This window comes from Ctenopharyngodon idella, chromosome 13, assembly GCF_019924925.1.
Source record: "Ctenopharyngodon idella isolate HZGC_01 chromosome 13, HZGC01, whole genome shotgun sequence".
NCBI classification, from domain to species: domain Eukaryota; kingdom Metazoa; phylum Chordata; class Actinopteri; order Cypriniformes; family Xenocyprididae; genus Ctenopharyngodon; species Ctenopharyngodon idella.
Genome location: NC_067232.1, coordinates 26,551 through 52,256, shown reverse-complemented (window position 1 = coordinate 52,256; position 25,706 = coordinate 26,551). Strand labels below are relative to the sequence as shown.

Below are 25,706 nucleotides of genomic sequence, written 5' to 3'. Positions count from 1 at the left end.
TTATTACTCACCGGGCAAAAAAAATCATAAGTCTAATCGTTTTGAAGTGTAATGGCACACTTCTCAGTATTGCGTATCATTCATATTTTCAGAACAAATGATGTAGGACAAACTGCGCTGAATATTACTACAGTACTACTTCTACATCAATCTGGAAACATTTGAAAATGGAGTTTTCATTTAAAAACGCTCCCCATCCACACTAGCGTTTTCCAAAAGTTGCTCATCCACACTGAAACGTCTGAAAACGCTTAAATCACCTTACTGCACATGCATAAATCATACTAAAAGCTCATGAGATGATGCAGAGAGACCAGAGCATATAATAAAGTTCTCATGCTATTCTTCTGGCACAGTCATTTTATTAGCATATGATCACTCACTGTTGCGTCCAGGTTGCATTCAAACTCGCATGGTTTAAAACGCAACTGTCATCATGTTTTGCCGTGCAGGACAGCAAATGTGAGTAAATTCTCTGTCATTTTTGCAGGAATGTAATACGGAGATTCTATATAGGAGCATTTATCTTGAGCAACACTGTTACAGTAAATAGCAGGCACAAAGATTTTTAGCATGGTAATGTATATGACAATGTTAATGTATTTGGTCTTGGTGAAATAAGTACGCTATGCCGCTGCTAATACAGTGCTCAGCGTAAATGAGTACACCCCCTTTGAAAAGTAACATTTTAAACAATATCTCAATAAACACAAAAACAATTTCTAAAATGTTGACAAGACTAAGTTTAATATAACATCTGTTTAACTTATAACATGAAAGTAAGGTTAATAACTTAGATTACACATATTTCAGTTTTACTCAAATTAGGGTGATGCAAAAATGAGTACACCCCACAACAAAAACTACTACATCTAGTACTTTGTATGGCCTCCATGATTTTTAATGACAGCACCAAGTCTTCTAGGCATGGAATGAACAAGTTGGCAACATCTATCTTTTTCCATTCTTCAAGAATGACCTCTTTTAGAGACTGGATGCTGGATGGAAAGTGATGCTCAACTTGTCTCTTCAGAATTCCCCATAGGTGTTTAATTGGGTTTAGATCAGGAGCCACTGAATCACTTTCACCCTGTTCTTCTTCAGAAATCCAACAGTGGCCTTAGATGTGTGTTTAGGATCATTGTCATGTTGGAAAAGTGCACAACGACCAAGGGCACGGAGTGATGGTAGCATCTTCTCTTTCAGTATAGAGCAGTACATCTGTGAATTCATGATGCCATCAATGAAATGCAGCTCCCCGACACCAGCAGCACTCACGCAGCCACATAAGGACACTGCCACCACCATGTTTCACTGTAGGCACCATGTATTTTTCTTTGTATTCCTCACCATTGCGACGCCATACAGTTTTGAAGCCATCAGTTCCAAAAACATTTATCCTGGTCTCATCACTCCAGAGTATAGAGTCCCAGCAGTCTTCGTCTTTGCCAGCATGGGCTCTGGCAAACTCTAGGTGGGCTTTTTTGTGCCTGGGCTTTAGGAGAGGCTTCTTTCATGGCACCCATGCATGCCATTCCTCTGCAGTGTACGCTGTATTGTGTCACGGGAAGTAGTCACCCCAATTTGGCTTTCTACTTCTTTAGATAACTGCAGTGAACTTGCATGCAGATTTTCTTCAACCCTTCTCATCAGAAGACGCTCCTGTCGAGGTGTTAACTTCCGTGGACGACCTGGACGTCTCTGTTAGATGGTTGCAGTTCCATCTTTTTTAAATTTTTGTACCACTTTTGCTACAGTATTCTGACTGATAAGTAAAGCTTTGCTGATCTTCTTGTAGCCTTCACCTTTCTGGTGCAAAGAAATTATTTTCTTTCTCAGGTCTTGTGACATTTCTCTTCCATGTGGTGCCATTGCTGACAGCATGAAATGTGAAGGGGTTTTAAAACCCTTTTATAGTCAGCTGTCTGCTGGACACCTGTGTAATGAATAATTAGACTCACCTGTGGTTGAATTCTTGTTAAATTGACATTTGTAGTCTAAAATTTTGCTCTGCTCCAGAGACTTTCAGTGGGGTGTACTCATTTTTGCATCACCCTAATTTGAGTAAAACTGAAAATTTTGTTCTCCAAGTTATATTATTAACCTTACTTTCATGTTATAAGTTAAACAGATGTTATATAAAACTTAGTCTTGTCAACATTTTGGAAATTGTTTTGTGTTCATTGAGATATTGTTTAAAATGTTACTTTTCAAAGGGGGTGTACTCATTTACGCTAAGCACTGTATATACTGCCAATACATACGCTGCTGTGAGTAAGACGTAGTGCTGCTGCACAAACAGCATATATCAATAACCCATAGCAGATCTATACAGGTGGAGCTGGGCAGGGGCGTATTTAGGCTATTGGTGGGCCCTAAGCAAATCTCTGTGAGGGGGCCCCACGATCGCGTTTCGTTTTTTCCCTCCCAGCCTCATTCTCACCTATCCCAGAGCGACACCCCATAAGTACCACAACACTCACTAATACATATAGTATGCATCTGATCTAAGCTACATGCAATTGAGAGCATTCTGAAAGAATGCTTATGTGTATGTTATCAACATGTCAATTTATTATAAGCAACACAAGACTTTAATAGCCAGTGACATTTACAGCTGGAGAGACTGGACTGATTTTCTACTGTTTAGTGTCAATCACCATTTAACTCAGCCAGTTAAGATCTACATTTAGCCTTAGATGTTATATGAATATGGTCCCTGGATCATAGGTTTTATCAGCTGGCAATTTTCAATTAACATTTAAGAGTTACAACTATTATTAACAATGGAAAGATGAGGCTTACCAGTATGTCACAATATCACCCTGTTTGGACTTTGTTTTCTGTTTTGCACCATTTCCTGCCAGTCTGTCATCATAGTTATGCATTTTGATTCACAAGCTTGCAATTCGATTCGATATCAGTTATTTTGGATATACTGTATATCAGGTACAGTACATGGCCAATTTTCTCAAGAAAAAAAAATCTCTCAAATAATGTTTAATACACATGGGAATCAGTTGGTACTACATTAATATTGAAGGTTAAAACGAACTGATTTGTATACAAACTTAAATTACACTTAAGGAAATTTTTATAAAAATAAAATTATAATAGGCCTCCTAACTTTAAAATCATTTCTACTCCAATTCGTTTTTTGAAATATAGACATTTAAATGGTGGCTATGAACTTGATGGACTTATTTAAACATGCATTATATAGGCTATTAAAGAACATAAAAAATTATAATTAATATGTAATATGGTGCATATATTGAGCTAAATGCTCCTCTCTAGAGTTAATATTTCTAGCTGACTAACAGGTATATGGTCACTGAATATGTTTGTTCTGAGGTAAATGTGACGTTACGATTGTTTACAAGCTTTTTTATAAATGTCTTTCTGTGGTTGAAACACTGATTGAACGATTACACGAGACATACGGATTTCGGTAAGTTGTACTGTATCTTTTAACATACCTTCAGATGTTCATTCATGTTTATTTTGCGCTGTAACTGGTATTAAAGCAGAGGAGAGGATCAGTTTTCGTGCGCTTCAGGCTGCTGCTTCTCTTGAACTGAGGCTACAGTGAGCTGTCAGGCCACATTAAAGAGTGCTAAATCCGAAACCTCACGCATTTTTATAAGTGTGTATATGGAAATACTTGACCTTTCCTAGTGGGTATACGGCATATACCTGCGTATCACGTAGACTACACCACTGGGGGTCCCCCTCAGGAGAAATCGCGCGGGCCCCCAGGCCCGTGGGACCCCACGCACTTCGTGCTTTGTGTGGTGGGTAAACACGCTACTGGAGCTGGGGAAGGTGGAGGGTTTAAAGGACCTCTGAAGCGTACTGCAAACTGCTATAGTGAATGTAACCAGCCATTTAAATGTGTGAGCAGCAAGCTCTTTGGCTGCTGAAGTGACATGGACCAATCAGCTTGTGCCAAGTAGTTAATGCTGTAATTATCATCAGCTTGCGTTAAGGACCAATCAGCCTGCTCCATCTAGAGTTTCATGACTGAACTATGTATATATCTATGGGTACAATATGTGTCACATGACTAAACATGCGTCATCGTTTTCAAATACCTCCGTTTTCGACATCCACACTGCAATTTATACACTTTGGAGAGCGTTTTTAAAAAGCTGTTTTCCTTGACAAAAACGCCTTCTCAGTGTGGACAGAAGGCCAAACCAGAGAGAAAAAGATGCGTTTTCAAACGAAAACGTATTAGTGTGGACATGGCCTTAGGTAAGGGGTAAGTACTGATATTTTCTATGGTATTATTGTGGAAACAATGGTTACTACGGTAGATTTTGTAATGGTAAGTGAGAGATTGTTTAACCTACCTCCATCATATCTATTAGCCAGAGCAGTCTTTCCTGTTTTATTGAGAGGGATAGGGAATTGGTTGTTAAACTGTTCCTGCAATTTACACTGGGAGTCAGCAGGCTTAAAAATCCGTCAGAAAACACTTCTCCATCTGTCACACCAACATCACACACCCCTGAGACTGCTACAAATCTAAACAGCTGCACTTTCACAACAAGACATAGATGAGTTGAGGTGAGACATGCCTAGACAGAGTGAGACAGGAGGGCAGACAGGTTTCGAGTGATGGGCATAAAAGCCTCCAACAGAAAGGACAAAAGCTGTTTCCCACAGCAACTTTAGAGCCCTTCATCTTGTATCCTAGTAATCTGCACACGCCTTCTTTGTGCCCAAATTGCCCACCAATTTTGTGAACGGCTTTTTATGTCTATGTCACACACACACACACACACACACACACACACACACACACACACACACACACACACATACACAACAACAATGCCTTCCACTCATCCCACACAAATACAAACGCAAATCCTTAAACACTTTCTGTCTGAAATTACAGATATAGACACTGGGTCTTACTCAATAATAATGGCTCACAAGTGTTCCTGCTTACAGTATGTGTGTAGAAAGTTAATTTCATTGTAAATATGGATGTTTCCTCTTACCCGTGCAGAGCTGAGGGTGGTGTTGGTCATGAAGCTGGCTGAGGAGGAGGCTAGCGTATCAGGGTACGAGACCATGGAGAAGGAGTCTTGAAATCCAGCTCCCCCTTGCCTAGCCTTCAGGGCTTCAATCTCTCGTCTCAGAACCAGGCCGTCAAATCTCTCCACATCCTGAGGCGTCACGATCCCCCTCACTTCTGACAGCAGAGAGAACTGCAAATACACACACATACAGAGCTGTGAATGTGACCGAGCTCGTGTTGATTGTTTTAATCTCAGGGGTTTTAATATGTTCATAAATGTGAATGTAATCTGAGGTTATACTTGCTGTAAATCACCAGACAATGATGGCCCAATATACTGAGGACATTTTGTATAGTGTCAGTATTAATTCATTCAGCTAATAAAAGTCTTTAATAAAAAAAAAGATTCTGTATTGAATTCTGAAAATTTAAGTAGATACACTATCATTAAAAAGTTTGGGGTCTTTAATTTGAACAAAAATACAGTACAAAATACAGTAATATATTGTAATATATTATTTACAATTTAACATAACTATTTTCTGTTTTAATATATTTTAATTTATTTAATTTATTCCTGTGATAGCAAAGCTGTGATAGCAAAGTTCCTCCAGTCTTCTGTGTCACATGATCCTTCAGAAATCATTCTAATATGCTGATTTGCTGCTCAGGAAATGAATTATTATTATTTTATTATCAATTATAAAATGATTTTTTTTCAGTATTCATATTCTGATGAAAAGAAAGTTTAAGTTTACTTAAAGTAGAGATCTTTGCAAAATTATAAAAGCCTTTACTTTCACTTTTGGTCAATTTAATGCATCTTTTCTGAATAAAGGTATTAATTTCTTAAAAAAAAAAAAAAAAAAAAAAAAGTGTACCACAGTAGTGTACCTTTATCACATACTTTAACAAAAATGTACTGTCATTTATGTCAGTCATTACAAAAAATACTATAAATTTTGTTACTACAATATAACTATGGTAACATCTAGCATTATCAGTATAAATAACTAAAACATAAAAAAATAAAAAATAAAATGACAGATATACCATATTATTATACATTTTTATTTAAAAATAATTAAAACAAAAGTAAATAAAGTTAACATTTTTAAATATGCTAAAAAAAAACAATAGAAACAAACACAGTATTAACAATAACTAATGCTCCTGTAATTTTTTTTTTTTTAACTCAAAACTGTTAGTGGCAGATTATTATTAATTATTAAGAATATGTTCAAACAAGTTCATATGCAAGACCATATGCATGTTTTCTGAAAAGCATGGTGCTCAATTCCCAGTGAACGTATAAACCAATAAATTATATACCTTAAATACTATGCAATTCATTTTGGATGAAAGTGTCGGCCAAATGCATAAATGTAAAAGTAAATGTAAACATCTCCACCTTGGCATGTGTATTGAACAGCTCAAAGAGGGCCATGACGAGCTGCTCAACACCGATGTGACCATCACGATACTCTTGGATGTAGTAGCCCATGGTCTGCCTCTCAGGTTCAGTCAGCAGATGTCTAGCCTGTTCCTCTAGCATAGCCCTGCTCTGGTTCACCAAACTAGACAGAGTCACCTGAGATCCCGCCACACCTTTATAAAAGCCACCCTAAGGAGAGGGAAAGTGAAAAGTGTGAAAAGAAGAAATACAAATATTTTAAGAGCAGACTAATATGCAACATTTATCCTAAAATTCAGACACCTGTGGCTCATTGAGTCTTAAAGCACATCTTAAATCTTCCATGTTCTTTATTTTTTAAATGAGAATATGACTTGACAAGCCTTTGGTTCATTGCTGCTATCATAACTCACATCTCCATAATGGAGAGTGACTGTAGTGCAGTCTTTAACCCTCCTCCCTATTTTCTCTCTCTCAGGTTTCAGCCTCTCTTCTCGAGAGCAGCATTCCCTTTAATTAGTCTCCTAATCAAAAAGCACTGCTCCAGAGTCAACATGATCATCGATCAGTGTTACGCTCAGCTGAGGAATGGCATGCTCTCCAGCCAAAGGATGAAACCACAACACTTTTGCAAACCAATCTAGAACTTGCTCACAACATACCTACCTATTCGGGGTTGCAAAGACCAGTCGATTGATTTGATGATGTTCATTTTGGGTCGATTAGAGGTGTATCACATGCCTTGATTATGATTTCACTTTTTTTAACTTTAGTTAGTGTGTAATGTTGCTGTTTGAGCATAAACAACATCTGCAAAGTTATGACGCTCAAAGTTCAATGCAAAGGGAGATATTTTCTTTTACAGAAATCGCTTTTTAAAGATTACAACATGGCTGGTAGGGACTACAACGAGCATCTTCCTAGGTTGTTGACATCACAAACCCCAAAATTTACATAAACCCTGCCCCTGGAAACATGCAACAAAGGGGACGAGGCCATGTTGGGCTACTTTAGAGAAGAGGAAGAGTTGTTGTAGTAGAGCATTGTTACTATGCCATCATTTTATGCCGGACTGCTTCACAAACAAGGGTCAATTCAACGCTGGATTTGCACAAAAGATTAACATGACGGCACATGCTAGTCTATGAGTTGAATCAACTCCACAGCAACTACATAAATTTATCCTCTAACCATTCAGAAACGTCCAGTTTCATTCTAAAAGTTGTAATTTCTTCCTGAGTCTCTCCATCAGTGTCCGACTCCGGTTTGAACAATGTAAGGCTGAACACTTGTTATTGACAATCGTCATTTTGGCTGCGTGAGATTCTCCAGCTTTGTTGTTGTTGAGCAACCAAAGCACGGGCTGTTAAAGCTCCGCCCTCTTCTGGAAAGGGGGCCGGGTGCAGCAGCTCATTTGCATTTAAAGGGACACACACACAAAAACGGCGAGTTTTTGCTCACACCCAAATAGGGGCAAATTTGACAAGCTATAATAAATGATCTGTGGGGTATTTTGAGCTGAAACATTCTGGGGACACCAGAGACTTATATATTGTAAAAGGGGCATTATAGGTCCCCTTTAAATTCATATTATCTAGTTATGTCTGCTTGAACAGTCTATTGACAGTCTCGTTGGGTGGAGATGTATGTTTGTTGGCTGTCTGGTTTGCAGGTGCGGTCAAGCAGCACTAGTGTCTATGTTATCAAACCATCAAAAGACACAAGGATTTGAACTCAGCTCGATCAATACAGACAGAAACAGTGGGTGAGGTGAGTGAATGCTGATCAAGCCTGAACTATTCTTGCCCTTATTCTTTACTTTCTCTTTAGAACATTCTGTGTTTTGTGTTAATGCTGCAAGTTAGATGAGCTGTATTGTAGAGCCCTCCAACAGGAACTAATGCATTTTGGTTGCATCACACGACAGACCATTTATTTTCACAGTATTTCTGAGGAAAATTCCCTGACCGGTTTGACCATAAGGCTAATGTCCTGTACTGGACATTGAGGAATAGCTAGACCCAAGGAAGAGACAGAAAAATAATGAGATTAAAGAACAAAATTGGCAAAGTAAACAAATAAATAGAAAATTATTAAATGTAATATATTGTTTTAGGAAGTTCCACAAAGCACTTGGCTGAATGAATAAAAAATAAAAAAAGCTGTCCTGACCTAATATATTACTTTCACCAGTGCCAGAGTTCAAGAGAGTAACTTTAGACTATGATGAATGTCATCCATTTACTTTATTTCCTTTTTCTCTTTGTTTTATTCTGAAAATCAATGGATTTCACATAGATTCCCTCGGTTAGAAACTCTTGAGATCACTTTACATTTGAACTCAAATTCATCCTCACCTAGAGCACAAACTGTTTCTGAAACACTCCTTAGACTTGCTTCTGCAGCTGAGATAAATACTAATCCCTCAGATCAGTGTTGGGGTGGAGCAAACTAGAAGCGATGCATCTAACATTTCAAAATGTTTTCATATTTTTTATAATTTTTCATATAAATATGAAAATTTTTATTCAAATATGATTATGTTTTTTAAAAGTTTGTTCCACCCTAACTGCTGTAATGAATTTTTTATGGACTCTTTGTCGAATAAGAAGTTCAAAAGAACAGCATTTATTTGAAATGTTTTTTGTAACAATGTAAATTCTCACTTTTGATCAATTTAATGCATTAAAATTTCTTTAAATATATATATATATATATATTACTGACCCCAAACATTAGTGTATATATCTATAACACTTCCTTAGATAAGAACACAAGTGTCTCTATCTAGTTTGATGTTGAGAGGTTCAAAAGCTCTGCCCTCCAGAGCACTCTGGGATATTAGCATCACTGCTCAAATTACAAAAAAGCAAAACTCCTGCAGAATGCCTCCAACAAAAGATGATCAATAAAACTAGCAAGGAAAAAAAGTGTCTTTATAACTCTTTAAGAATGATAGCGACCAAGACGGGATCGATCATGCAGCATCTCTGGTGTTACAAACTCCATGAATACCCATTATGACATCACTCGACTGACAGCCTCTTTAATCACAGGAACACATAATTGCTGATCAATATCATAACTTTACGACAGCACAATCAGGACAAGTGTTTTTTTTCTGCCAGAACTTTGCAGCATTGTGTGACAAAGAGAGCAGAAACTCCAGCCGTGTCCCCACACATCAAACCCCAGTGCATTTGAATAGGGCCTGAATGAGATAATTTAGCCCCAGATTGAGCTTTATCTAAAAGGAACTTGAGATAACCCAGCTCTAAAAAGAGCGGAAAGGCATTTTCTCTTAAATCAAATAGAGTACAAATATAAAAAAAGAGAAAATAAAGTGTCAAATAGGGGATATGCTTCTGGACTGAAAGGAGGCTAATCCTTGCAGTGACTGAGAAAAGTGAAGGTCAGGGAAGTGCAGATCATTTTGTCCAGTAAAGGGTTGAGCCTGGAAGTAATTGTTTCAATAATGTATAATAACCGATACAACAACAAAAAAAAAAAAAGATAGATAGACAGACAGATTCGGACAGGATTGATTGATTGATTGATTGATTGATTGATTGGCTGGTTGGTTGATTGATTGATTGATTGGGATAGGATTAAAATAACAAAATTCTCAAGCATCCTCCATGAAAACTAGTCCCGTCCGAAATATGGCTTATTGCAGATTACTAAAACTTTAGCGTTGTGTTTTAAAGTCATTCTGCTTCATCGAAATGAAGCAAAAGCAAATTAATCTCAATCCTGCTGTCACATTACCTCTAACTACTAAAACATAAGGCCATTGAGCAATAAATTAAATAATTAGATGATCAAGATTAGTGTCACCTTGGTTAGACATTAATTAAAATGACAAATGTTTGGGTTCAGGAGCTGCTGTCGGTTACAGCTCTATCTGTCTCATTATCAGAGTTTTAATATGCTAACTGACAATATGGGCAGAATGACTAAGCTTTTCAACAAGGCACAAGATCTCACTTCTATTACCGTCCCAGCCTGACTAAGGCCCATGTCGAAATAGGAGCTTCATTTCCTCCCTCTTGAGCTACATTAAGTCCTGCGCTTCGAAGAGCACGTCTCTCCCGAAGAGATGATAGATTTTTATACCTCTTTTTAGAACAGTGGCAGAGTGGAGCAGTCAATAGATGTCCTAAAGGCACAACCGGCGATAAGCTCTCTGAGATGAGCAATCTTTCTTATATACAGACCAAACCAAACATAAAAACAACCTGTGAGTGCAGGTGTTGATAGAAGTTTTCAAACAAATCTCAAACAACCTGTGAGTGCAGGAGTCGGCAGACGTTTTCAAACAAATCTCAAAATGGTGCCAGTGTTGAAGACGACAATTTGGATGGAGGGAAAAATGCACTTTACAGCCATTACAGCTTTACAGCTATTTACAGTCATTAGCTGCTTTTCCACCGAAATTACCTGGAACAATTTGTCACAGTTGCTGTCTGTGTTTCCATCTCGGTCTAAAGTGGAAGATTAAGATTGTGAAAATTAAGTCCGGTGACGTAGGAGTCGCACTGTGCGTGACATTCCAGTTCCCGCTGGATTTCGTCCTCCGCATATAAGCTTAATAAAACCTGAACCTCGTCGTCTGCCCATCTGTCGTATTTTTTAAACTCCACTGTTGATTTGAAAAGCAAACAACACTTACTGCACGCACACAACGACTTTTAAAAATGGTGGTTGAAAAATGCTGCGTGAACTCAACCAATCAGCATGTTCAGCACCTAAGTCCCTCCCTCAAAAGTTCCTGAACTTTGAAAAAGCACTACCTCGTGAGCAGGGACTTTCTGAGGGGGAAATTTTTACCCTGAACTTCATTTAGACCCTGGTTCCTGCGGTCGAAACACACCAAGTACCACCCCAAAGTCCCTGGTTCCCGGGGAAAGTTCCTGTGGTGGGAACACGGCTCTTCTTGTTTAAGTTAAAATATTTTCCATAATTATCATCTTGCGCACCACACCGGAGGAGTTCTGGAAGGATAAAAGGAGGATTGACAAAAGTGAAGGACGAGAGAGGGCCAGGTCTGGAACTTTATGTTGTTGTTTTGTTTTAGTTTATGCGGCAGTTGGCAGTTATGCACATAAATTATATATGTCACCTTTCTTAAGTGTAATATTACAGAAGTGAGAGAATTACTCAGGTGTCGACCCTCCAGCCACCAATATCCTGAAATATTTTCAGAAATGCTTAATCATTTTTGTGCTTTATTGTGCTTTGTTTACTTTGCTAATGCCGTTGTGCTGAGCCCCCTGAGGGCCACCGTAGTTCTCGTCTTAAAAGGCCAAAGTCAATTTGGAGAATTCAATTAGCTTCAAAATGAGGGCCGCTGAAATGGGTTTAAGCTGCAGTAAGTTGGCAAAGACAGGGCTGGCGTCAAACAATGTAAGCCTCACTTGGGATATATAGAGATTTCACATCAGGCAATGGAAATAAGTGCCTTACTCAGCAAAGATTCAACAAGGTCACACAGTGAGGAATTCTGGCCTTTAAATAAGCAAAAAACATCACACCACTAAAGAAAACTTCTGAGGCAGAATAATTGTAGTATTGCAAAAGAATTTGCCAAGTTTTCTCATATGACTGAGATGGATCTCAGGTTGACTAGTTTCTATTTTGTGAGTGTTAAACTAGGCAGAAAGCGTAAAATACAAACAGACGTGAACTCACTCTTAAATATCTAACTCAGAAATGAGTTTTTACAGTTTCTACTACAGTTTCTGAAAAATAATGAACCAAAACATTGCAATTTTCTGTGTTTGCCCCCTATTTATGTTTAACTTGCTCCTACCTGACCTACAATTATTAAGTGTTTACAGGGAGCTTTAAATGTACACTGATGAAAACATAATGAAGCATTTATGTGATTATCAATTTATACGCTTGGATCGTTCTGTGGGCAAACACAGGAAAATCTTCTTAGGGAACTGAAAGACTGAAAAACTATTTGCTATATAACCACAAAGATATAATTAATATATATAAATATTCTTATTAAGCAGTGCACATTTGATGCAACTTGTGCTTTTTTACTGCAGCTATTAAGACAAACTCAAGTAATTATAATATTAACTCTAATTTTAGTGTTATTTCATTGGAAATGCATAACTTATGTGTGTCCACATACAATTACACGCTTATGTCTACATATCAGGAGTGATTTATGGCTGACTGTGCCTTTCTTGCAAAAACTGATGTATGTAACTTATCAATGTCCTCCGAAGCATCGCAGAGCTGCAAGTCTTTGGAATACAAAGTGAGTAGTTTACTGCAAAATCTCATAGCCCACAGACATGAGCCCAGACACTTCATCTAACTGTGTCCTTTAGCCTGTCATTCCCACTGTATGCAATAATCAGCCCCATCGTAATAAGTTAGTGCTCATGCACTGCTCGGGCTTTATTGGAATCCGTTGTTTTGTGCATAAACGACGGCTTACAGAGGAAGACCTTGTAAAACCCTGTTCATTGGGTGGGTCACCTTGCTGCTTTTATTCCTCTTCACACTCTCACCGCCTCTGTCTTTTAGGTCTTATATTCTTGCACTCTCTTCTGTCCATATTTTTTCATTCTCTTAGAAGTAATTCTTGTAATGCAGACCATTTTGATGTCTCTAACATAAAGCTTAAAAGGACAGTTCACCCAAAAAGGAAAATTCTGTCATCATTTACTCACCAAACAGTTTTGGTTACTATTGGACAAAAAAACCTGAGACATTTCTCAAAATATCTTCTTTTATGTTCCACAGAATAAAGAAAGAAATGCAGGTTTTGGAACAACATGAGGCTGAGAGAATGATGACAGAACTTTCATTTTTGGGTGAAACTTCCCTTTAATATACTTGATAAAATATTATACTCACAATTTTTAAAGATAGAAATCATATTAGTTTGTTTCCATTTATCAAAACTATGTAATAATTTATTAATATTTTTTGCCATGTCTTCAAGTGCTGTACTAAAACTGACAATTTATTAAAAGGTGTTTCTTCATATTTTTTCTTTCCTCAAACAAAAAAAATTTGTTTTAATTGATAAACAATTTATACATATCCCCAATATCACTTTACATTCTTATAATCTTTTGCAAATCACTTTATTTGTTATTATTTTTCAATAAATGCCTTTAAAAAAAAGCCAATTCATAACATCATCCTGAAGGAAGTGACTTTATTTTTCATTTAAAAACAACAGCACAATATAGAAATCATTATGATAACAATGCCTAACAATGCCTGCCTAACAATGCCCTTCAGCCGTGACTTATTCACGATACAGCACTAGCCTCGAGTACCTTATTGCTTTTATAAAATGGTTACCACACAATGCAAATATTAAAGCCAAAAATATGTAACAATGCAACTTTCATGAAGTAAACTGTCACTAAAAGCCTTCCTTCCGCCTGAAAAAATAGTCCCTGACCGTGAACAGCAACAGAATCACATTGTTACGCCATTAGATGGTGGCAAAGACTGTCTTTATGAGTGTGTCAATCAGTAGCGAAGACTTTTATATTGAAAAGACTGAATTGTTGTGAACACGGAACAAGACGCAACTGACAAATGCTTTGACTAGTGCTGTCAGTCACGGGAAAACCCCTTAACTGTTAAAAGGACAAGATAATACATCGAACATTTAAACAGATTTTTTATTATGAACTTAGGACTGACCTGAAGGAAAATGCTAAATCTGAATGCAGGTAATAAACTCGCTCACTCGATCTCTTTCTCACAATACTCTTCTACATAATACAGTACGTTTCAATGAACAATATCAATTGAGAACATACAGTTTACGTTGCTAAGAGTGGTTGTGTAGTGATACACAGAACCATTGGGTGAAGCGGTCAGCAGTGTTTTATCGTGAATAAAACACAGCTATTGACCAATCAGAATCAAGGACAGGAACTAACCATTTTATAATTAATAATAAAGTTTAGGTACCTAAACTTGTCCAGAACACATGGTATATGCTTTTCTGGAACTACTTTCTTATATTACACAGCAAGCATATTCATTTTCAAGTCACAGTTCAAAAGGTACTGCATAACAGAAATGATGCTTCTATTATTTCCTGTTCTTTCATATATATTATAATATAGCTCTACGGCACTCACACACACACAGGGATGGTAAGAATGTTAAGTGCATGAGACTTTTACGGAAACCAGTCTGAATACAGATCAGCATGGATACCATATATCCAAGGGATCGGAGCCTTCTGGCAGCGTCTACATGACACCCTCTTTACCCAGACCAAGATGAAAATTTACAGTGATAGCACCTTCCTCTTTCATCCTATTCTCTTCCATCTCTTGCCCTTCCTGTGTCTTTCAGTTCTCCTGTTCTCCTCATTACTTACACACATCCCCGTCATCTTTCTTTGTGGCTGCAGTATGGAAAGAGCTGTTCAGGAACAGGTACATGATTGCCTAGCAAGCGTCAGAGCCCTTGATCACCCTGTTCCCATATCAACCTTGTGGTTCGTCAATAATGATAGCGACTCTGTCCAAATATGATAGGATCTTGTGATGCAGACTTTTTTGATTAGTCTGGCTAAGATAGAAAATAAGCACACAAGGACTGGTTCTTTAGGTTATCAAAGCAATGCAAATACATGAGTCTGATCTGTTATGCAGCTTAATCACTGGCTGACTCATTTGCATAACGACAATATATATTCTCACTATGGAGGACAAAAGGGAGGCTCTTTGAACATAAATAGACCTGCAGAAATGATCCTGGAGGCATTTGATTAGGTTGAATTCTTGTTATGCAGTACTTTTTGAACTCTCTAACTTTTTCAAAATGAATATTTCTTTCATGAAATGTAGGGAAGTGTTCAAAGAGTACACCATACTTTCATATATCATATGTTCTGGTCAAGCTCAGGCACTTACTAAGTCCTTCTGAAACCACTTTTTCAATGTCTATAATTAATAATGTAATGTCTTTGGATTTCCTTTATTTAAAGCTGCAGTCTGTAAGTTTTGCCTCTTTGTCGCCATCTCTGTTTGAAACCTGCAATTGCAGTTATTTGCGGAATTATCTTCTTTACGTGGGTTGTGTATCGGCACGGCTCCTCAGTGCGGATGAATTTAATGTTTGTTGTCAGTCACCACATCGGTGATACCGTACTTCAGAATCACAGATTCTACGTCTTGAAAGTATGACCAAAATAAGAATTTTCACTGGAAAATGTCATCTGAACAAGTAAGTAACATGTCTGCCACTTTTGTTCTGACCAACTGAGAAAAAAAGCATTATGGTGCCAATGGTGATTAAATCTAACGGTCACTTAGCTCGGATCATGCCAAACCGTGCAAATTATTATTATTGTTATACTTTGTTCTCAAATTGTGAATGTTAACAACATCAGCATGCGTGACTATGTGTATTCGCTGATGATTGTCATTTGGACCTTTCTGGATTACAATCCACCATCAAAATGATAAGTTTAATTATTCCAGCTGCTGTGAGAAAACACTATAAATGATCCGTTACATCCTCACATATAGCCTACTAGCTGGGACTTGTTCTTTAAAATCTATAAAACATTATTACAAGCTTACCGTTGTGAATCGGGCTAAGGTAAGGAGATAGTTTTTTACACTGGCTGGTTATGTACTTGCTAAAAAATTGATTTTGGATCATTTTTAACCAAAAAAAGTTATGGACAGCAGCTTTGATAGCTCTGTAAATAATTATATTTTTAATAAACGTAATATAATTAATACATTTTAATTTAATATTTTATATTAAAATATTTTAATATGCAGTGGAGCACCAGTGACCGATGTCTTTTATGGAGATATGAAAATGTACTGCATAGTAGGGATGACCCTTATGGGTTCTTGTGAGCAAGACAATAAACAGTGTACAGCTATCTAAATAGTCTGAAGCCCACCAGGATTTGCTAAGAGTGCTTCAAAATTCACCTTCACAATCTCGCGCGCTCTTTTAACACTGCTGAAACCAAGCAGGGGAGAACATCCTGTTCAAATATAGAAACAAAGTACTCACCTTTACTGATGCTGATGCTCCCTGGTCCAGAGAGAGGCTGTGAGAGAGAAGTAAATATGGAGAAATCAATACCATATACATGCTCTACAACCTCTTCAAGAATCCACAAATAGATGCAGAATCATACTGACCTGCCATGTATGAAACTGATCTAGTTTCTGGTTTTAGATTTAGATGCTTTTCTCAGATCTAAGAGAGACTGAAGTTTGAAGTTTTTGAAATATTTCTTGAGCAGCAAATCAGCATTTTTATTTTATTTTATTTATTTTATTACAAAGTTGAATGGTCAATTGCTATATTATCAGGTCAAATGTGTTTGTACTGTACAATGACCACTAAACTGTATAATTGACCATTGTGCCAGCTAACCGATTTCCAACATAGCTGTGCTAGTTTCATATTCGCTCTGCAGGATTTTGCAGTCATATCAAGAATAGCAATTTATCAAAGAGTCAATTTGGTCTGTAACATTGATAGGTGCAAACGCTTCCCTATATGCCAGTTCTGTGCTTGGCTTTGGCTTGAGTTCATACCCCTGACCATCAGAAGCTTGATAATAAGCCTTTTTATAAAATGCCACCTTGCATTTTCTCCTGGCATGAGAGCAGAGCACCCGGCTCACTTCATCAGCTAACCTCCATTAAAGAGAAGGTCCAGAGAGCTGGCACAAGAAAGACACACCTGAGCTGCTTTATGATCCTGTTAGTGTGCTGCACACATACACACACACACGCATGCACACACACACACACAGAGAGAGAGAGAGAGGTTCATACTCTCCAAACAGGCCGTGAAAGACCAGCAGTTTCTGGAAGGAATAATCCCATGAACAGACTCCTTACAATTTACAGTCCTCAAAGAGCGAGTGGAAAGATGCTGATATTCAGAGCAAAATAATTAAAACTCAGCTATTGTATAATCTCTTAAAACAATAAATTAAACTAAGCCTGGAAGCTTCACCTCAGTCCTAATTAAATTACTTTGGCTGAATTGTACAGTACATTTTTAATTTATTAAACACGAATGTTAAGTCACACCACCAAGATGTGATTTGTGCTATATTAAAAAACAAATTAACAAATCAGCATACTATTTGTCAGTTTTAGTTTGCATATTGCTTACTAGACAGGGACATACAAACACTAGAAATGTATAATAGGCCAAAGCTTACTCATAAGCCTGTATTAAAAAATATGATTTCCTTAGGCTTTTCAGTTATGGTAGTGCTACTGTACTTTTGGTGGCTTCTCATTCTTCCCTGGAGGATGTTGGAGACCATCAAATCTGTCTGTAAATGACATGCCAAGAGCTTGTGAATCTAGTTAGAGACCTTGGATATTTAAATTTTTATAATTTTATTTTCACTGCTCCATTAACACTAGCCAGATAACACACAAGGACCCCAGCAGTGCAGTCTGACAAACTAGATTTAGCAAAGCCCAAATTCATATGTCAATATGTTGCAGCCTTTTGGCATGATTCAATATATCTAACTTATTTATTTATTGAAATGACTAGGGTGACTTAAAAATAAAAGAAATCATATCTTACATATCTTATATAGTGAGAGTTGTGAAATTATTGCACAAAAAATTAACTGACAGCTCTCATTCAAACAGATAGAGCTGACAGAAATATCACCAATGTTGGTGTACAAGTAACTCAAATTACGTAATCAGATTACTTTTTCAAGTAACTAGTAAAGTAACAATATTTTTAAATTTACAACAAAATATCTTTGTTACTTTTTCAAATAAGTAATGCAAGTTATGTAGTTTTCCCATTTATTGCCTGACACTTCTCCTGTCACCATGTTGACAGAAATCAGGAGTAAGCGCAGAGGCGTTGTAACGCTGTGTAAACCATGATGATTATTGTAGTTCTAGACTAGATGTGAGCATGTATTTACTCATTATCTCACTTGCACAAAAATGAAATGCAAAATCAGAATATTACACAAACCTGCAATAATTCAATATGTTAAATAACAAAAAATACATACTTTATGTATTTAATTTCACTTTATTAACCAATATGTTTGCTGCTGACCTTCGATAATCTGAATTGGATACTAATAAGCTAATACTAATAGCTTTCCCATCTATTCACATGACTGCCTTATCTCTCTCTTTCCTCATTTCTTCACATTCCCATCCCCCCCTCACACTCACCCTGTGACACTGCTGCTGGCAGAACTATCTGTGATCTGCGAGCTTGCGATCCACTTGGTCTCGCCCACTACGGTGCGGGCATGAGGCAGTCGCCCGACATCTTTCACAGTCATCATCAGATGGTGTGAAGACTTCAGCACTCGCACGGCCTCATCGTGTGGGATGCCGAGGAAACTCCGTCCGTTCACCTCCAGGATCTGATCTCCCACCTGTGGAGAAGATGGGGGAGAGACAGGAGAAGGTGGGTGGGCTGGTGGTGGCAGAGCAGGGCTGGAAGTAAAGGGGGGTCGTGATGAGGCAGGAGACGAGGCAGTCTGGACATCCAGAGGTCGAATATGGTAGAGTGGTGTGGTCAGGTCAAATTTGTGGAACAATAGAGAAGGTTTTGATGAGGTAAACAGAAAGTCAGTTATGGTGACTAACTGCAAAGAACACACCCATAGACAAACACATTTTAAATATTCATGCCTACCTTAAAAGAGAATACAAAAGAGCACAAGTTACACATAATGAAGAAATTGCACAAAATATGCCTTCTCCATAGTTGTGTAGCCTAAATTTACAAAATACAAAAATAAAGACCATAAAAATCCTAGATTAGATGAATGAGAGCTGTTATAAATAAGTACAAGTTGGAGTACTAAAATTACTAAAACTAAATAATAATAATAATAATAATAATGACAAAAGCACATGTGCCAAGCAGGGTGGGGCTGAGAGCCGTGGGAACGGAGTGTTAATAAGTGTTAATGGAGTGTTAATGTGCTCCGTGGAGGAGCTCCAGAAGGATAAAAGGAGGAGTGAAGACTGCAAGATGAGAGAGGACCAGGCCTGGACTTTACGTTGTTTATTTATGCATATATGCGGCAGTCGTCCATAAGGGGCTGCCGCTTTACTTTCGTTGTGTTGTTTGTTTATTTTGTGATTAAAGATTTATGTTGAATTTTCGCTGGATCCTGTCTCCTCCTTCCCTGAACTTTAAACTTCGTTATAGCACATAACAAATGTACTACTTAAACTAAATTAAAATGAAAACTGAAAATGTACAAATAAAAGCTAATTTAAAATATGAATAAACACTGTAATAGTATTTAAATAATACTAAAATAATAATACTCTTTTTCCAAGGACCCCCAAATATGATGATTACCTTGAAAGGGCCCCTTTCCAAAAACAAAGCCACTAAATATTTTAATGTGAAAAAAAAACATGATATTTTAAAGGCAATATGTTGTTTTTAAAATTTAAATAGTGACTGTTAGTGAAAATGTAAATACCTGACTAAAAAAAAGGATAAAACAATTAGAAAATACTAGAAAATAACATTTCCAACCATCCTTTAGAAAGTAGAATTAAAAATTAAACAGTGAATGTAAAAAAAAATTCAATATCTTAACGTGTTAACGGTAAAATATACTATACTTAACTATACTTTTTTTCTCTCAAATTATATGTTAAATTTAAAGAGGACCTATAATGCCCCTTTTACAAGATGTAATATAAGTCTCTGGTGTCCCCAGAATGTGTCTCTGAGGTTTCAACTCAAAATACCCCACAGATCATTTATTATAGCTTGTCAAATTTGCCCCTATTTGGGTGTGAGCAAAAACACGCTGTTTTTGTGTGTGTCCCTTTAAATGCAAATGAGCTGCTGACTCCAGCAGCTTTCCAGAAGAGGGCGGAGCTTTAACAGCTCGTGCTTCGGTTGCTCAACAACAACAAAGCTGGAGAATCTCACGCAGCCAAAATGACAATTGTCAGTAACAGTGTTCAGTCTTACCTTGTTCAAACCGGAGTCAGACACTGATGGAGAGACTCAGGAAGAAGTTACAACTTTTAGAATGCAACTGGACGTTTCTGAATGGTTAGTGGTTAAATATGGCATACAGATATGGCATTCCAAATGCCTTTAATCTAGACACTGGATTAAAAAAAAAAACACTGGATGAAGAGAGAGAGAGGATTTTGCCTCCTTACTTCAGTCCACCACATGCCACTGAAATCAAAAGATTCAATTTAGATGGCAAGGCATGTAGTCCTGCTTTTACTGTAAATTTAATACATCAATCGCTTCATTTCTCAGTATTGGATGAGAAACTGAATTGTCGCCAAAAAACAGAGACATGCTGTAGCTTTAGTTCAGTCCTGTGCTACAAATGTGCCACACATTTCTTCTGCATCGTTCTGACAGTCTCCCAAGCCAATCTCCTCATCTCATCCATTCATCCTCCCACTCGTTGATCTCCTCTTTATCTTTTTCCCATGCTCCCTCTGCTTGTCACTCATTTATCTCACTCATAGTTTCTTCTTTTGTCAGTCCGACTCCGAGTAAAATATTTCTATTTGTGAAGCTCTTACTGTGGGATTAACTCGTCACAAAGGCAAACCAGCTCAATTTCTCTTTATCTCACCTCTTTTTCATCGTTTTCATCACTATCTTCTTCTCTCAGTTTCATTCCAGGTCTCTTTATAGATCAATACTCGTACTGCCCCTCTGCCCGCCCCAAAGACGCTTGAAGGTAATTACAGAGGCTTTGCAGTAATCGTGATATTAATAAATTATGGTGTTGTGCAGCTTTGTTTTCCCAAAGAACAGAAGAGAGGTATTTGAAATCAATGCAGCAGATACAAGCTCTTGCTTTCCCTAGTGAAACATCCGATCATTAACTCAGGTTTATCTCCCGGCATTTCTTTTTAGTGTATCACTCCAGAGTGTTCAAACATCATGAGATACTAGATACGGTTATTACAGGAAACACATCAAACCACTGAGGATGTGAGTGAGGACTCTGGAAAAAAGATTAAAGTTGTTCCAAACCTGTATGACTTTCTTTCTTCTGTGAAACACAAAACGTGAAATTCTCAAGAATGCGCACGCTGCTATTTTACAAAAAACACTGATATAAATGGCTATTAACCTCCAAAAAGGACAAAAAACACCTTAAAAGCATCATAAAAGTAGTCAATATTGCATATATTGAAACTTGACTTCAGACTGCTTTAGAAAACATAAAAAGTATCCATCTTTCCTCCATCTATTCCTCCATCTCTTTTCCTTTCATGCATTTTGCTTCTTGTCCTAAAGGTTTTTGTAGCCTCAAAGCAACCTGCAGTTATTCATTTTCAACGAAAGATGTTGATTTAAAACAACATGAGAGACAACTTCATGCAAATGAGCAGCGGGTGATGCTGCGAATACCAATGGGAGTGCATGCAGTCGACTAGAAGGTTGAGCAGTCAACAAGAAACCAACAGCAAAGACTCGAAGGCCTCCAGAGATTTCATCGCTGTCAGTGCGAACGCCCTTCAGAGTGAATGAGGAAAATGCATGGCATTTGGTAAAACGCCTGCCCTGACTACAGCATCCCTGACATTTCTTTCCTTCCTGCTTCTCTATAGTGATGGAGGAGGAAGAAGATGATGGAAGAGAAGAAGGATGAGAAATCGGCTTGGCTGCTTGTTTTCCCCAAATTACTCCAATATCCTGACAGCAATCAGGAACAGCTGCTAATGCACACAGCAATCACACTTTGTTACAAATCCAGGTCTGTGAATCCGCACTACTGTTACGTCAAATGTCAGAACACAGCACATCACTCATTCTTCATTTAGCAAAGTAGTTTAGAGGTTACTGCTGTATGCCAAATACAAGAATATAAGCATCTATCTTTACAAATATACCTGCAAGGTTGCTGTTGAGTTTTTTCAAATTTGTTATTTTAAAGGGGGGGGGGGGGGGTATAATGCTATTTCATGTATTCTGACTTATTTACACTGTTAAAGAGTTGGATTCTCATGCTAAACATGGCCAAAGTTTCAAAACACTGAAAAATACTCTTCCAAATCCTCATAAACTTTGCAGTCTTTTTTCAAGTATGGCGCTGTGTAACGTCATAAAGGTCGGAATTCCTTCTATGGGCACTTCTCCCGGAAGAGCGCGCGCACACACATCGACCAGAGCAAGAGAGCAAGAGCACGCCCATCAACGCGCATTCGGCTTTACGGAAGTCGTCGGCAGCACTGCACAGGTCACAGGACTTCACGAAATCAACAATGTCACCAAAGTGTGTTTTTGGTTGTGAGGGAAAGATAACCTTGCTTCCCAAAGAACCCACCGTTAAGTGGAGCTGAGAGTTTTGTGCTCACGCATTACATTGATGCGCTCTCGATATTTGTTTTTAAAATAACCATAGAAACTGATAGTTGCAATCACTTTTTTATTGGTTAAAATGAATTTTTCCGTGGCTGCTCGAGCCCTCAGGATCGGCGTTTATGGTTTCATAAACAAGGCCCAGTTCTACGCTAGATTTACAGATCGTTTGAAACTGAAAGATGGAGTGGTCACAGCAAAAATTATCCCGGTCATGAGTCGGAACCGCAGGTGGTGAATAAAATTGCATCAAATGTCTGTTTTTCATAAATTCATTATTCATCATTCACTATTTGCTATATTCATTATAGTGATTCAAAAGTTATCCAGGCATAATGCGATGGTGTATTGTGTGTGTTTAAATACAGTTGTTTAGCTGACCATTGATAGCTTGCAGACAATCGCTACGCAAAAGCTGTGCTTGCTCCTCACTCTTTAGCTCCGCTCACACGGCACGCCTCCAGGCGCTCGGCTGTTTTCGGAAAGACTCGGTACAGCGTATGTATCTTTTATAAATATGATAAAACTAAAGACTTTTTGGAGATATGAAGGATGCAATACTACTCAATAGGTACTCAAGATTAACATGAGATTGGCAGAAACTGTGTGTGAAACCCCCCTTTAATACTATTTTAATAAGTACTTTGCATTGCTTTTGTTAGACACAAGGAAAGCTGTTCCCCGGCATTCCCGTTCATCTCAATGTCAGTTGTTTTGCTTCTTGTGCTTCATAAGCAGCTAGAAAATTTTTTGAGCCATTTACGCGAGCTATGAATCTCAAGTGACTGATCACTCTATTCTAGAAATGCAGAAAAATTACAACAGAATTAAAAATGTCCCAAGCCCTTCACTAGCTTCTGTGGGCTAATATGAACTAATCAACTTCAAATGCAGCCGACAGGTAAAATTAGAACAGTAAAACCTGTTTTATAAAACGGATAGTTCCAGTCCTTGATTCTGATCGGTTGAGCCGCGTTCAAAGCCGAAAACATACAGCTGACCGCATTACATAAGTATGGCTGCACCACTGAAATGTGTATGTTGCTGCGTCTGTCTTAGCAACCACTCTTAGCAACGTAAACATATGTTTGTTCTCTATTGAATTTGTTCATTGAAGCCTACAGCATTATGTAGAAGAGTTATTGTGATAGAGATATTGAGTGACCAGTTTATTACCTGCATTAAAATTGAGCATTTTCCTTCAGGTCAGTCCTATGTTCATAATAAAAAAAATCAGTTTGAATGTCCACTGCGATCTTGTCCTTTTAACATTTAATGGGTTTTTCGTGCCCTGCTGACACTGACAGCTCTAGTCAAAGCATTTGTCAGTTTCGTCTTGTTCATGGTCTTGTTCCGTGTTTCACAACAAGTTTCAATATAAAAGTCTTTGCGACTGAGTGACTCTATGCCGCCATCTAATGGCGTAATAAATGTAACTTCTGTTGCTGTTCACGGTCAGGGACTATTTTTCCAGCGGAAGTAAGTCTTTTAATGATTTTACTTCATGAAAGTTTCATTCAAAGTTGCATTTATTGATATTTTTTAGCTTTAATATTTGTATTGTGTAGTAACCATTTTATAAAAGCAATAAGCCCCGTGAAGCCATAGTTTATAGTGAATTTATAACAGCTAAGAGGGTTTTAGGCACTCTGCTCCACGTCATACTCTATACTGTCAAAAACTGTGTACTTTTAAAAAATGTCATATTTTTAAAGGCCAACTGACCCTTCGCAAAGACCCGCCCCCCTTAGTTACTGTTGCTTTGTCCGACAAGCCATGGCGCTGTCACGCCACACAGAGTGAAAAATACATCGCAGAGCAAAGAGGAAACTGACAACACGTCAACAGACAAGACAGAGCAGGTTACTTATGATATTAAACGAAGTCCCAGCTTTCAAATTGTGTTATTATTTTTTAAGAAATTCAAACAATAAAAACCGTTTTGTGGCTCTTTAATGTGTCGTGACAGATCGCTGTAGCGCCTCAGATCAAGCGGCTCGTAAACCGATCATCTCTTCCTACTAGTTAATTTATAGCATCAAATAAACATGAATGAACATGAGAAGGAATGTTTCAAACGCGGAAAGACGTCAGTACACACCATTTTTCAAGTTCAAGTCCAGCGACGTTAATCTTCTAACTCCTGACTGCTTTGTCAGACAAAATGGCGGATTCGGCGTTATGATTGGTTATATCGCTTGTCAATCAAACTCCCGGCGAAGGGTCAACTCACACTGCACAGACAGATGCCAACATACACAGACAATCAAGTTGGCCATTGGATCGTCATGTTCACACTGCCCTTTAACAGACACTGACAAACTTCGAGTCAGAATGTCTTTACATGTCATTTTTCGCCTGAAAAAAGGGCGTACAAAACGAAAGAGGTTGTGTGTGAAGCCGTGGTTGCTGCGACAGGAAAGACGAGGTGCGTACTTGAATTTATGCAGAGAACTGCAGTTGATCTGGACAAACTGTTTAATTAGAAAGATTAAATACTCCAGCTTCGATATTTGTTCACTGTTTATGATCAAATTCGGTTGCAGTGACAGTAATTTCTTAATATATGTCAGAAGTGCAAAATAATCAACTGGTAAATTATGATATTTTGAAACGCATTCATATTCAGTCACGTCTGCCGTGGTTTATTGGTGTTCACACAGCTGCACTGAAAGGCGTCATTTAGGGCTTTTAGTTCAAAAGTGTGCATATTTGGAGAAATATTGATATATTTACACAAGCTAGTTTAATATTTATCATTTCTATTCATTATCCACCGATTTATGCGATCTGACGACTATTGGCGGCATAAAATAAAAAAAATAAAGGTTGCTAAAAATGTCTGCAGAACATCTCAGTCAGAATACATATTAATGGCAGTAAAATGAAGATATTTTG

The 25,706-nt window shown here is 37.7% G+C and overlaps 1 protein-coding gene across 2 annotated transcripts in view; it reads right to left on the bottom strand.

Moving 5' to 3' along the window:
* The window catches only part of LOC127525508 (whirlin-like), a 59,802-nt gene that overhangs the window by 21,223 nt on the left and 12,873 nt on the right, over nt 1–25,706 (bottom strand). The window contains exons 3-7 of one of the 2 annotated variants that reach the window (XM_051918096.1): nt 18,659–18,867; nt 16,488–16,524; nt 6,444–6,656; nt 5,013–5,222; nt 4,356–4,388 (exon numbers count right to left, since the gene is read on the bottom strand). In XM_051918096.1, coding sequence (XP_051774056.1) covers nt 4,356–4,388; nt 5,013–5,222; nt 6,444–6,656; nt 16,488–16,524; nt 18,659–18,867 — 702 coding nt within the window. The remainder of the gene's footprint in view (nt 1–4,355; nt 4,389–5,012; nt 5,223–6,443; nt 6,657–16,487; nt 16,525–18,658; nt 18,868–25,706) is intronic. The other variant, XM_051918097.1, reaches the window with a different exon arrangement.